Here is a 14,035-nt window from a genome sequence, read left to right on the forward strand (position 1 = left end):
TATCGTTGAGCAAACTTAACTAGCAAACTAGCATAACTATCTGCTAACGTTAGCTTTAGCCTTCGTTATCTATTAGTTTTTTACATAGGCTATTAACGGCGGTGGTATAAGTATATATATATATATATCTTGTACTCGAGTAAAAGTAGAAGTACCCAGGTCTTGTACTTGAGTTAAAGTAGAAGTACTAGAATGTAGGAACAATCCTGCAATCAAAATGTTCCTCAGTAAAAGTACAAAAGTATTATCATCAAAATACAGTTAAAGTAGCGACAGTAAAAGTAGAAGTGCTCAGGTCTTGTACTAGAAGCACCTGAGTGTAGGAATACTCTGTTACAGTAAAAGTACTGCATTAAAAATATTCCTCAAGTAAAAGTATTAAAGTAGCGACAGTAAAAGTAGTCATTGTGCAGATTGGTCCATTTCAGAATAATATATATGATATGTTTTATAATGATTGATCATGAAAGTGTTCTCAAAGCTGGTAAATGTGCAGCTAGTTTGAATGACTTTGTAGACTGAAGGGTAGCTTGAGGATTTACTCCAGGTGGAACTAAAGTCTGATTCAACACTTGATTATATTTCACATCATTCATCCACATCTGTGAAGTAACTAAAGGGATTAAATACATGTAGGGGAGGAAAAGTACACCATTATTTCTGAACTGTAGTGGATTAGAAGTACAAAGTAGCAAAAGTAACATTGAAAAACTTAAATAAAGTACAAGTATCTCAAAATTGTACCCAAGTAGTACTTGAGTTTACTGTATGAATGTAGTTACTTTACACCAGTGGCTATAAAGATAGAAAGACTAAGCCTTGCACAGAGGCATGAAAATACATTTTCAAAATGCTCAACAGTGCTGCCAAAATGTTAAACTCACTGCTACACAATTAAAATAAATGCTTTTATATATATTTATATTAGATGTGACTCTTTGGCGTTTCTGTTCTTAGTAACACTGCTGCTTTAGTTGTTCTGACTGCTAAAATCATCTGTTATTCCTAATTTTAAAGCCGATATTCCGCGTTTCCCTTTTTTTAAGAAAAGTATCGAAAAAGAATCGGAATCGCAATTCTTGACTTGGTATCGGTATCGAAACCAAAATGTTGGTATCGTGACAACACTATATGGAAGTGACTGTTCATCAGCTTTCTGCATATGAAAGTATGTTTAATATATATTAAACCCATCCCTATAGTGAATGTCACTTTGATACCTTCGGGTTGTCCAAGCAAACCCAGATCAGAGAGCACTTTGGAGCTTTCTGTAGATCATGTGTGTTGCTGCGAGGTATTTCTTGCTGATCACGTGAACTATTCAGGAAAACTCAAGAAAACAATCTGTGAAAACCTGAACTGCACCCTCAGGTTCTTTTTTTTCTTTCTCCGAGTCAGTGTGGCCTGCAGTTAGGTCTCAAGAGCTTGATGATGAATGAACTCTATAGAGTTTAGTGTACTACTGCACAGACCTTCTGAGCCCCTGACAGGGTCTTAAATGCCTTTAATAAGATGGGGACAAAGCCCTCTTTCTTCCTTGTTTAAAGAGATCGGGTTCCCACAGCCCACCCCTCTGAGGCCTGACCGCAGGGCAGTCTCACGGGCCGCGACAGGTACGTGCACTCCTCAGTAGCATTAAGTCCTCTGCAGGAGCACTTCAGCAGGGGCCTCTGCAGAAGAGCAACCAAGAAGCATATCTCCCCATGTTTTCACTGCCTTAAGATCTAGCATATTTATTTCAGCTTAGGACTCGCCATGATGCCAAATTCAACTTCTGCTTGCTTCCTTTTCATATGAGGGAGGTGAAGGGGCAGCGACTGCATATCCATCAGTTAAAGGTCTCAGAAAGACATTGAAACAACAAACCGTCCCTTGAGACAAATCATCCCCTGGCGTTTTCTATCTTCTTACATTTCTTCTGAAAACATGAGCTTGAAATAACATCTGCTTTCACTTTGTTCGGTTCTATCAGCAGCTCACAGTTGTAGACCGACATGGAGCCCAAAAGAGGAGAAAATATTTCAGGAGGACTCGGTCTAATACACTAGAATCATTCATTGATGTTAACATAGGAGCTATGCCTAATATAAGTGCCTATACTGTTTATGTATGGGATAGAAAGTACTTGTTCTGCAAATATATAAATATATATATATGTATAGTCGAACAAAAGTGTCCTTGTTTTTTATGTCAATATAATACCTACCATATGCATACAATTAATCTTACATTTGCAACCCACTGATTTGTAATGAATGGTTGTTTGCTCTCCAGCTTTACAAATGGAGCTTGGCAGCAGAGAAGCACGGCTCGATCAAACCCAGAGCCAAAGCAAACTAAGGGCTGGCTGAACAATGCTCTGTAATCCATAGATGTTACAGAGTGCTTGAGGAAAAAGCCTTTCGTATCAGTGCTTGAAGAGTAATTTCACAATAATATAGATCAGAGAAAGGTGGTAATGTAATGTAACTTAAATGGGAAACTTGTCACATGTCAGGATGAACTCACCCTTGGGCCTCTCTTCCCTGGCTTTCCTTGCATCCCTTGAAGTCCTTGAAGGCCCTAAAAAGCACAAGAAAATGTGTCAAGGATGAAGTGACAAAAGTACAAAAGGAGCAAATAAGAGTTGCTGCCCTCTTCTAATTGAGCCTGGAACAGCCTTGGAAGTAAAAGAGAGAGTTCTAAGGGTAAAGAAAAATGAAATCTCCACAACAGCTAGATGTTCCACCAGTGAATAAATGTTAAGCTCCTTCTGATGGACATGCTGGCAGGCATGGGGATGTCCTGTTACAGCAGTCCTTGTCCCCCTTGTCCTTGTCCTTGTCCCCCCTTGTCCTTGTCCCCCTTGGGGGGGCGGACAGGAAGTCACATCTTTAAAGAACCTACTTTATAAACAATAACTATAGGTTCAAGTTGTAATTGGAGATTTTTTCGGCACAAATACCTAGAAACGAGATTAAAGGTTGAATGATCTGAATGCAGCAAAAAGGTAAAGTCCAAGTGGTCCACAACTTTCAGAATAACTCTTCTGCAAACTGACTTTTCCACTCACAAAACACATCCTCACATTAGGCTATTTGAAGAAACACAGTATTTAACCAATAGCATTATTGTAGCAATACAACCCTGCTCTCTTTTAGCCACATTACAGCCTGTATTAAAAGCCTGTATAGTGTATACCTTACTGCTTGAGGCCGTGTGTCACATTAAGGTAAGGTAACATGAGGACTTGGATTGTTGTGGAACTCAAAAGAAGCCGGCTATAACTGAATAATGTAAACACTGAATATTACAATGACACAGAAACTGAATTTACGATTGGTCAGCGTGGTTTACAGATCGGGTCACTAAGATTAGTGTTGGTGAAGTTATGATCCAGCTATCATATCCTCTGCATCCCTTCACAATGTAATGTCTTGTTTTTTATCTGGACCCTGAGTCTGTAATAAAGTTTTCATTCATTCAATAGATCCTGCTGCTGAGTTACCGGTCATCAATGATGACCCTCCCCTTCTTCTGCAGTAAGGCCTGTTTTATCAGCACTTGTGTTAGCCATCAGTTAGTTGGCATGCTGTTGTGTTTACTTTTAAAGACTTAAATGCTTGTGTAAGCAGCTGAAAGTCATGGCTTCTTTAACAGACCATCGCCCACTAATATCAATTCCAATCCCAGGGAGGGGGTCAAACCTCCACAATGGGCCTGTAGCTCACGAAAGTGATCCTAAAGACAATGTTACATTATTATACTAAAAACTTTAACAAGCAATGAAAAGTAAGCTTCACCACGCAGCAGGGACTGACGGGCATTGATTACAGTACTTCTCTCTCGTAGAAAAAACGACTTTTAGGGGCATGCAGAGCTGACTGTGGTTTCTCTGGTTGCCAAAGCAGCAGAGCTTTACTTGAAACATTCTTGTTGGTTAAACATGACCGAAGACAGAGAGGTCCTTTTAACAATGGAAAATGTTGCTAACCATTTTGTGCTCAACTGAGGATTAGTGCCAGAAAAGACAACATGGTCAATATGGGGGGGCTGTGGCTCAGTGGTTAGTGTGATGGACTTCAAATCAGGGGGCACCGAGTTTGAGTCCCACTGCAGTCAGTATGACGTTGTGTCCCTGGGCAAGACACTTCACCCCAAATTGCTCCTGTGGGGATTGTCCACAGTACTCAATGCAGTGTTTCCCCTACCATTGTCTTGGAGGGGCGCTGCGCCCCGCCAACGGAGCCCCGCGCCCCCCCCAGAAATTCAAGGTGTTTTTTTTTATATATAGCACCAATATATATGTCACTTTTCACATTGTGCTCTTTTATTAAATAAATAAACTAAACGCTTTCATTTTAAGTTGTGAGTTTAGTGTTTTTGACCCTAAGAAACACTGATGCAGTAATCAATAACAATAATCCACAGCTCCTCTCCCTGCTCCAGAGGATTTAAACCCCCCCCGTAGTAGGTCGAGTGTTGTTTTACAGACATGCAAAACCTCACTCACCATTAAAACAATGTGTTTCTAAATGTATGACTAATTTACTACGTTTGTTAACACTTGAGCCTGATGAAGTTTCAGGAGAATATGTTCAAGGAATTATACATTTGGTTCAACTTTCTTTTAAAAAATCAATATTTCAAAAGGGAAAAAAGACTGTGGTTGTAGTCATGCTAACAGGTCTGTAGTGCTTAAAATAGGAAACATACTACAGTTCTCAGAAGTGCTGATAAAGCACTGCATTTATATTGTATAGCCCTTTATATGCTTACTCTAAATCAGGGGTGTCAAACTCAAGGCCCGGGGGCCACATTCGGCCCGCGACTTCATTTTATGTGGCCCCACAAGAGCTTGCAAAGAATATAATATGTTTATTATACGGTTACATGCTACAGAAGCACGTTGCCCATAAACTACATGTCCCACAATGCATCTCAAATATGACTTTTTTTCTCAGAATTTGCCTTTTTTTCTTCAAAATATGCATTTTTTCATAGAATTCCTTTTTCTCAGAATTAGATTTTTATTTCAAAATGTCACTTCTATTTCTTTTTTCTCCAGAATTTGGCTTTTCTTTTTAAATAATTTTGGGACATACGCACTGAAAAGACTAGACTTCTGCTTGCAGACGTAGTTAATTATGAAGTTATTACCCTATCCAATGATAATCCAATGCAGAGGCAATGATGTAATATAATACATTATTTTATATATATGATATATTTATATATGTATTTGTATATAGTCTTAAAGTTACAACCGGCCCTTTGAGTGAAACCATAATGCTGATGTGGCCCGCGATGAAATTGAGTTTGACACCCCTGCTCTAAATGGTTAATTGTACACAAGATCTTTATCCGTTTTTACCTTTGACCCTACTTTAAAAAGTATTCCTTGTCTGAGCTGTCACACTCCCTCTCAGAGGAATCTAACACCTCACTGCCAGCCCCCCCGCTCAGACTCGCTGCTTTGAACCTGACTATTTCTATCACTGCTGCTAAAAAGCATATTAAACATGTACAGTATATGAAACAACTGAACGGTGAAAAGTCTTTAACATCACATGAAAGCAAAAAAAAAAACGTAGGAAAGAGAACCCATAAACGAACATTAATAAGCAAACATTATAAAAAAAGCAATGCTTGATGAATGGTTATTTCACAAAACCACACGTAAGAGGCACGTCAGCTTCCACGTCAGCAGCAGTTCCGGACGTCAAAGAAGGCAAACTGACATTTAAATAACAAGCTGTCAAACTGGTTTATCATTAGGATTCAATTATGTATTAGGAAATATAACCAACGGAGACATATGGCAGCTGAGCTTAATGATGCAGTTACGATTCAAATGCCATATTTCATGAGTAATGAATGTATATAAAATGAACAATATTTGTGTACCAGTCATAAGGTAAACCAATATCTCTGCGATGCATGCACAAAGAAGCACTTATTGTGGCTTAATAGTATGGATGGACGATATGGCCAACAATGTTTATCATCCAAATCAAGTAGAACAAGAAGAAAACACAAAACGAGCTATTAAATACATCTTATACATGTATCATTGTTGCTGTAGAAGATTTTATCGTAATTGTTTTCTAGATTTGACCGCCCAGCCCTACTTAAAGGTTTGATATGTATATACCCATGCATGTGTTTCAGGGGCAGGTGTGTGCTGTGGTGGACACTCACCGGTGGTCCTGGTTCCCCCTTCAGTCCAGGTGGTCCAGCCAGCAGCGAGAATTGGGTCGGGTCCAGGTCAAATGTTTGGAAGCCATCTGTTGCAGCTGGAGTGACTGGAATAAGTGAGGTGGGTTTGACATCCTGCACACTGGGCACTTTTGGCTCAGATTTCTCTGGAGCTACGGTTGTCTTATGCTTTATCGGATGAAGGTTGCCATTTGACGGAGAATCCTGCCTGACAGCAGCTGTGGTGTGGAGGTTTGGCTTCATCTCCGATGGTCGGATGGAGGCAGGTAAATCCATTCTTTCTCCAGGAGGTTCCTGAGAATTAGTAACCCCATGCTTTGTTTTATTTCCGGCATTGCCACGGGAGGTTGGTTTTGGGTTTGGTGGTGTCAAACTGGTCCTAAGACGTGTTGAAGAGGTTTGAGTCGGAAAATGATACGGACTTTCCAACCCCGGATGAGGCGGCAGAGATACAGACACGGCGACAGGGTTAGGTGTGTTTGCAGTCTGATTCACAGATGATTTGTTCAGCATCAGCAAGTGGTCTATTGGACCAAAAATCTTAGTTCTGGTGCTTTTCTCGGTCAAGGCAAAAGTAGGACTCGGAGCCTTTTTGGATTTCTCCGTCACTGACAAAGGAGTTATACGAGTGACAGTAATATTTGGATCCGGGAAAATGAGAGGTAGGAGGGGTTCAAACACGGGCCGATATGTGTCGGCTTCTCTGCAATGTTTCTTAATGTAATCACAATAGTTATGAGCTGCCTCAGCAGAGGGATAAATGTCAAACTGACAGATGGCGCCTTCAAACGGCACCGAGTTGTGGTTCATTTTGCCCAGCAGGAAAGAGCCCTCTGCGTCTAGAGCCTCCTCTTTTTTCGAACGCAAATCTGCCTGTACACTTCTCTTTCCACAAGAAGTGTATAAGAACACCTGCTGGCCTTGGATATCCAAAGCCAGGCTGTGCCACTGGCCATCGTGGACATCATAGTCGAAGCTCACAGAGCTTCTCGGCCCCACGTGTACCAGGACCTTCCCCGGGACGAACTGCAGTCCAAGCTGAACTTTCCTTTTCTTCGACAGAACTGAGAAGAGGAAGGCACTGTTGACGCGATGAACAGACAGGCTGAGAATCAGCGAGAGATTGGTGGAGCTGTAGGAAGCTGGGATAACAGTGCGCAGAGGCACCTGGATACGTGCCCTCGGGGTGAGGATAACTCCAGACTTGAAGGGGATGATGCCATTAGGAATGGATCGAGCGCCTGAGGATGACGACACACCTGATCTCCGCCCAGAAAGACCGAGCTGCTGCAGAACATCCACATCTTCAAGAAACAAGAGAGACGTCAGTGATTCTTTGAAGACTTAAAACACCAAACGATGCTGAACAACAACTTTTCACAAGATCAGGATTTCTATACTACAAGAAGAACATGTCATTGTCGTTTACATGCACCATTTCCAAGCTTTTTCCCCCTTAATAACTTTCTACTTTAACTCTTTGGTAATGTTACAAACCCCAGAGGGTTTTACACAAGAGTATAAAAAGAAAAACATAATAGGGCTGAACGATTAATCAATTTTAAATCGAAATCGCGATTTGAAATGATGTGATTATCAAATAGCAAAGCCTGCGATTTTTTATAACATTTTTCTTTTTACATTCTTTTTGTTTTGTTCTTCTTGTGTGTCAGTCACCCACACCAATCAGAAGTGCTGTGCTCCACATGTACCAGCCATTGTTAACCAATCAGAAGTGGCCCATGATAGAAGGTGATAGACAGATTGATCAAAGTATTTTTGAAAGTGCCTGCCCTTTCCAAATGGCTTCCAATGGAGCTTTAGATGGTTTGGTGAAACAAACCATCTGGGTCAGGTTAGTAATGCTCCATCACATGTTTTACATCTAAAAGGGTGAATCTTAAACTGAAGCTTGACTTTAAAGCAACCCAACGGAAGTTTCATGTAAGTTTAGTTCTTTCACTCGTAGCTCGGGCTGCGAGGGTGCTAGAGACGGGAGCACGTTGATACGACCTTCCTAGCCGGAGATATGGCCGCATTTTACAATAAACTTCCGTTGGGTCGCTTAAAAACAAATATCACAAATCGAATCGCAATATTTGTCAGAAAAATCGCAATTAGATTTCTTTCCCAAAATTGTGCAGCCCTAAAGCATAACATAGAAATGTTAAATGAATTGCATCACACTCTATGTGCAATTAATAAGCAGATTTTTAAGGAGATAGCGCATCACTTCAAGTCACACACCAATTAACAACCTCCCATCGAAGTGCACTGATCTGCATAAAGAGCACGAACAGAAAAAACTAAAGTGCAGTATTATAAGTAATAATTATGATGTGGTGCCAAGCTGGGAATGAGTTCACAAGTTTAAGGTTAGACTAATGGAAATCGTGCAGTGAAAGCAATTTAAGAAACTGCCGCATTGAATTTCCGATCACACATCAACATCCAGTTTTGGATATTGCCACAAATGATGTAATCGTTACATCAGTCTTCATTAGCACGATGTCAGGAAACACAGGCTGAACGCGTCCTTGGAGATTTGAGGAGGTGTTTAATGCAGACAGAAAAGTCATCCAGACTTTATCCTGTGATATCTGTTGATTATAGATGATGGCTCTGACAGGGGCCTGAGCTCATTCAAGTACTGCACTTTTTAATTGCTACTTGCATCTCATGGGAGGAACATGTGGCTTATTTTCACACATTACAGTCTTGTGTGATATATATTGCTTCTAATTGGATCCACAGTTTTGTGGAAGGGTTTAATCAAATCCACATTTCACTGTAGCCATCCTTTATTTCAAGCTTATTCTTTAGGAAAAACGTCATATTCTTCAGCCTTAATCAAACTTGTGTAGTACGTGTAGAAAGAATATATTTTGATACAGAACGTGCACTATTTAGTATTTCAATAGAAGTTAAAAGTAGTGATAAAAGGCATGTTATTGTCTTTCACAACTTCTAAACAAAGCATGGTGGTCCTAAACCCAAAACCCGGAACTGCTGATACAACACCACCAAGGTTATGCTCATAAAAGACAGGGTATTACTTTTGCAAGCAAAACATTAAGCATGCTTAGAAAGTCAATTCCGCTTTTGGTTTGAACATCAAAATAGACTTGAAAGTGTTCCCATTATCATACTGGTGTCTTTTGTTAAGCAGCAGTACAAGTCATAGGGAAATGTCAAACAAAAGCTTTGTTTAGTTAACTAAGGTTGGATTAAAGGAAGATCAGCCGACCAGTATGTCCTGAGTACAGTACATTAATCCTCTCAGTATGTGCAATGTCAAAACTAAAAGCCTACGTAGCTCAAATATCCGTCCTCTTGCAGGCTAATACAAAACAAATGTGGGCAAGACTGGAATAGACTGCTAAAAGATTCATTACAACCCAGCAGAGCAGCAACAAGTATAGAGTGTAGACATGTTAGGAAGGGAAACCCTGCTCAGTGTGTGCAGGCAGTGGGAGGTCCGCTCAATTGAAAAACCCACACATGGAAGAAAAACTTCAAATAGAAACTGAAAAAATAAGAGATTTTCTTCAGCTGAATTCATAGCACTCATTTGTATTGTTAATATGGTATGAAGAAAGCTAAATTGTTCTTTCATTGTGTGATTTTGAACTATTTTCAGGGCTTAGCAGCATATCTAAGTCTTAACGGGTAGACCGGTTGCCTAAAGCTCTTTGTGACCTCCTGATGAGCTGGGGATACAAATCTAAGAACTGAGAATAAGAAACAAAGCACTGCCAGAGAACAAGATGCAGACAACACAACTTTTCTCATAAAGGAAGAAGAGACTCATGTATTTCCAATATGAGTATGCCTTCAATGCAGTTAGTAGCCTACAGCTAACTTTAGCTTTATTCATTAAGGAACATTTCTAGTATTAAGTAACAACAGGTTCTGACCATTTAAGAGAACTAGATACATCCCGACACAATGTATTCCAAGAACTCTGCATCCTTCCTTCTTTTTCTCAAGAAACAGGGAGTGAGTGTCCGGCCTCTGACTCAGCACATTGTTGCATCTAGTCCAAAGTTGTCTCACTAACAATCTAATGAATGATATTTGTTTTGAAAAAAGAGCGAGCAATGGGACATCACCATTTCTTACATCAGTGAGTGCATTAACAGGCTATGTGTCTTTATGCAAGTGAATTATTTACTATCATCAGTTATTCAAATGGTTTGCATTCTGCCTAGATGGCCGACAAGTAGAGTTAGAGGGAGGGGGGAGGGGCTCATATCTTTCTACTGTAATGCTGCAATGTGGCTGACCTTGATAACCCTTCTGATAAGATGTGTATGCAGTTTATGCATGTATTTTCCCTAATTATAAAGGCCTGTGTATATTTAAAGTTAAGTTTGCTTTTGTTTTCTAGAGGTCAACATGTTGTGTTAGAAATGACTGCAGAGTAAAGGGTGCAGTGTGCCAATAATAGGTCAGGCCTTAAATACACTGGAGTACGGTCACCAGCACTGAAACAGTTAGAATACAATAGCCTGTGATTGGAGTCACTTTCCATTTGCATGACTTTGACTGCTTCTACTGAAACGTGTAGAAAACAGACTATTTATCTGACAAATCATGTTGATATATTGAGGGCCAACCTTCATCTGAGTTTATAAATAAACACATCCCTTTTCCATACATATAAAGCATGTCTCTCTTGACATTGTTCATACCCTGATGAAGGCAGGATTAGAGAGAAGTTGCCAAAAAACAGCTGTCACGAAGCAAAGTGGCTCACATTATCAAAAGGCATATTGGAATAAATCTGCCAGACTTTGATTGACAGTTGGATCAGACATGCACATACAGATCTTAAAATGGTGTGACAGAAGGATGACTGCATCAGGCATCAAGGCACAGCTACAAGTGTGTCTACATGAGAAAGAGGGCATTGTTTGCAAGACAATACTTTGGGAATCATCTAAGATGGGTAATGTGACACCTTGGAAAAAAATGTATGACATTTTGTATATTTATGGTTGTGGCTTTTGGGGGCTTTACTTGTTTTCATTGGCCATTTACAATTAGATAAATACATGTTTGGTAAGTACAAACAATGCCCTACTTTAAGATTATTTTTTTATGTTTCACATGGGGGCCGTGTTTGGTCTCACAGAGGCGTAGTGCACAGGACATACCTCCCATTCATCACTTTTAATTTCCTCTTTCCAACACTGTCTGTAAGGCCCTTTTGTGACACTACCTACACGACGATGTTTTTTTTGTGAAAAGGAAACCAAACATTAACCCATCGTTGGCCTTGCGTGTCGCTTACCTTGTGCGTGTGCTAGCTTTAGAGAGCAGGTGCAACAGAGTATAGTCCAAAGAACCAGAAATCTCCTAAAGAGAAAGACAACAAAACAAGGTGTTATGACAGGTATCACAGAGAGCTTTTGGATAAATCTTTCAATAATGTTTTGATTGTTTGGTCTGTAAAATGTTAAAAGCAATGATACACTTGCGTCCAATGTAACCACAGCCCCTAAAACTGTACGCATTATTTTTTCCGGTGTTACAAACAATGGTTTATGCTCATTCATTTATTGAAGTCTTCATTGTAGAACAAGTCTAAGTTAATACATACAAAGATGAAACTGGCACAGTAAAATGCTTAACCCACATATGCCATTAACTCCTGTACTTGCACCTCCCACAGTGATCAGATCTGCAACAGAGGAGCAGCACTGCTGTGTTCAAAGAGCCTAACATCTGTTTTCAGACAACAAGCTGTGTCTTATCTCCTGTCCGCCTGACCCAGATAATCTACTGCTCTGCAGGGCGGCCTGAGAGCACCTCTAAAAAAGGATATATGCACTGCATCACCTTAAAAAATACAATTCAAAGTGAAAGATTGGGACAAGGTAACATATTTAATTTACCCATGCCACAATTTATCATGCAAATAATCCAGCGCCACATAAATATGCTTTTGTACACTTAGTGGTAACAAGCTCTCTCTCCACCTTGCTACACCTTGTCATTTGAGTCCCAAAAGAGGAAACTTAACAGACAATAAACCAAGTTTATATGAAAAGGATGAAAATGACTGATTTATATTGCCATAGTATTGTTATTGTTAAGTGTGTAGTCACTTAGATATAATAAAGTATGCTACTGAACACCATTTTATTTTAATTGGTCATCATTGATACATTTCATTTGGATATCTCAGAATTAAATGTTGTATGTCTTGCTGTATTGATTACCGATTGCCTTTATGTTACATTGATTGAAGGACTAGTAAAAGGGCACTGAAAATCAAAGCACAACTTATCATGAGACACTCAGCGCACCCAAAAAAATAAAATGGTATCCTTCAACAGGAATTAGATCCAACTGTTTTCACATGACAACAGTGACATTTATCATCTTGTCATCCAATAAATAGCTATTTTGCACCATTGATTTGTCTGTGACATTTATTCCTCAAGAAGAAAGGTGATACAGGAGTGTCGATTGCTCACACGTAGAGAGATGTTTTGGAACCAACAGGCACACCAAACTGAATTGAAAGAAAATAAATGTCACATCAATGTGTTGAACAAGCGCTGACAAGTGTGAATGTATTAGCACATCTTACTGTTGGGTCTTGACACTAGGAGCTAATAATGTTGTTGTTTAGTATGTGAAACTGGACTGGGGCAAGTGATGTTCAAAGTGAACCAGGGTCAGTGACATAAAAGAACCAACTTATGGGAAATCACACTCGTGGTTTTCCGCAGAGAGCCGCAGGAAGTCACTGGTCAACCACTGACACACTGACTGCTGGTTGGAGCTTTTAAAAAAAAAAATCCTACTCACTGCCTCACTCTGACATTAGCATAAACACTAAGGAAAGGGGGAGGGGGTTCAGTTTGTGAAGTTTCTCATATGTCCAGGGGTGGTTATATGATGCAACATGTTGACTTGTACTTCTCCTCCCATTGGGACAGTGGGCCAACCAGCTGAGTGAGATGCACAGCTGGGAGGAGAGAGAAAAGGGGGGAGGAGAGGGTTGTCTCCTCCTCTCATACATCTCCCTCAAATGAGTCCCAGATAGTTTGGCAGCTCACTCTGGTACAAGCTGCACAGACACAAGCGCAAGAACAGTAGAACAGACTGCTTCCAATGAACTGTCTAAAGAGCAGATCAAATATGTTTCCATGAACTATCCTGCAACCACCTGTCTGTAACTGCCTATAAATAATAACATTAAATATGTGTTTTGTTTCAGAATATCGTTTGCAACACGTAACTTATATAAATGGTACTAGCAACCTTTCAGGACTAGCACTGTCAAATGGACACTAATCAAGTCGCAGGTGATGTTCACGAGCACATGAATGACTCCATATTGAACCCGATAAAAGGTCAGAAAAAAGATACTTCATTTTGAAATATAAAAAGGTGTAGACTTACCCCCCGACTCCAGTGCATTTGAGTTTGGAGTACGGGGCATTGTCCGGCTCCATTGCGGTTACTTCATTCTTTCTTGGGAGTTTTTTTACCACAGTCCAGACGAAGCAGAAAAAGTGTTTCCATTCCAGGTGTTTCAAAAGGCTCGCGCGAGGATTGAACGTGCAAGGAAACAAACAAAACAACAAACGCGGGATTAACCTGCAGTGGAAATGCTGCTCTCTGTCATTGTCTTGTCTCTTTATGTCCCTGAAGTCTCAGAAGATGACACCAGATTGACAAAAAGACGCTCCGGAGAACTCCACCTGTGCGCTTCAAATGTGTTTTCCTTCTTCCTTTCGCGCGTTTTTAAAAGTACAATGAATGTCCAGTCAAATCTAGGCCGGCTTTCCCGGGGAACTGTTGCAGGACAAGATGACGA

At 40.2% G+C, this 14,035-nt stretch overlaps 1 protein-coding gene across 1 annotated transcript in view; it reads right to left on the minus strand.

The window, feature by feature from the left end:
• Positions 1-14,035, minus strand: part of col27a1b (collagen, type XXVII, alpha 1b) — a 76,729-nt gene extending 62,694 nt beyond the window's left edge. Inside the window, exons 1-4 of the mRNA XM_034091085.1 lie at positions 13,618-14,035; positions 11,495-11,559; positions 6,181-7,502; positions 2,509-2,562 (exon numbers count right to left, since the gene is read on the minus strand). Of these exons, the coding sequence (XP_033946976.1) occupies positions 2,509-2,562; positions 6,181-7,502; positions 11,495-11,559; positions 13,618-13,670 (1,494 nt within the window). The 5' untranslated portion in view covers positions 13,671-14,035. The remainder of the gene's footprint in view (positions 1-2,508; positions 2,563-6,180; positions 7,503-11,494; positions 11,560-13,617) is intronic.

Source organism: Pseudochaenichthys georgianus, chromosome 9 (genome assembly GCF_902827115.2).
Source record: "Pseudochaenichthys georgianus chromosome 9, fPseGeo1.2, whole genome shotgun sequence".
NCBI lineage: Eukaryota > Metazoa > Chordata > Actinopteri > Perciformes > Channichthyidae > Pseudochaenichthys > Pseudochaenichthys georgianus.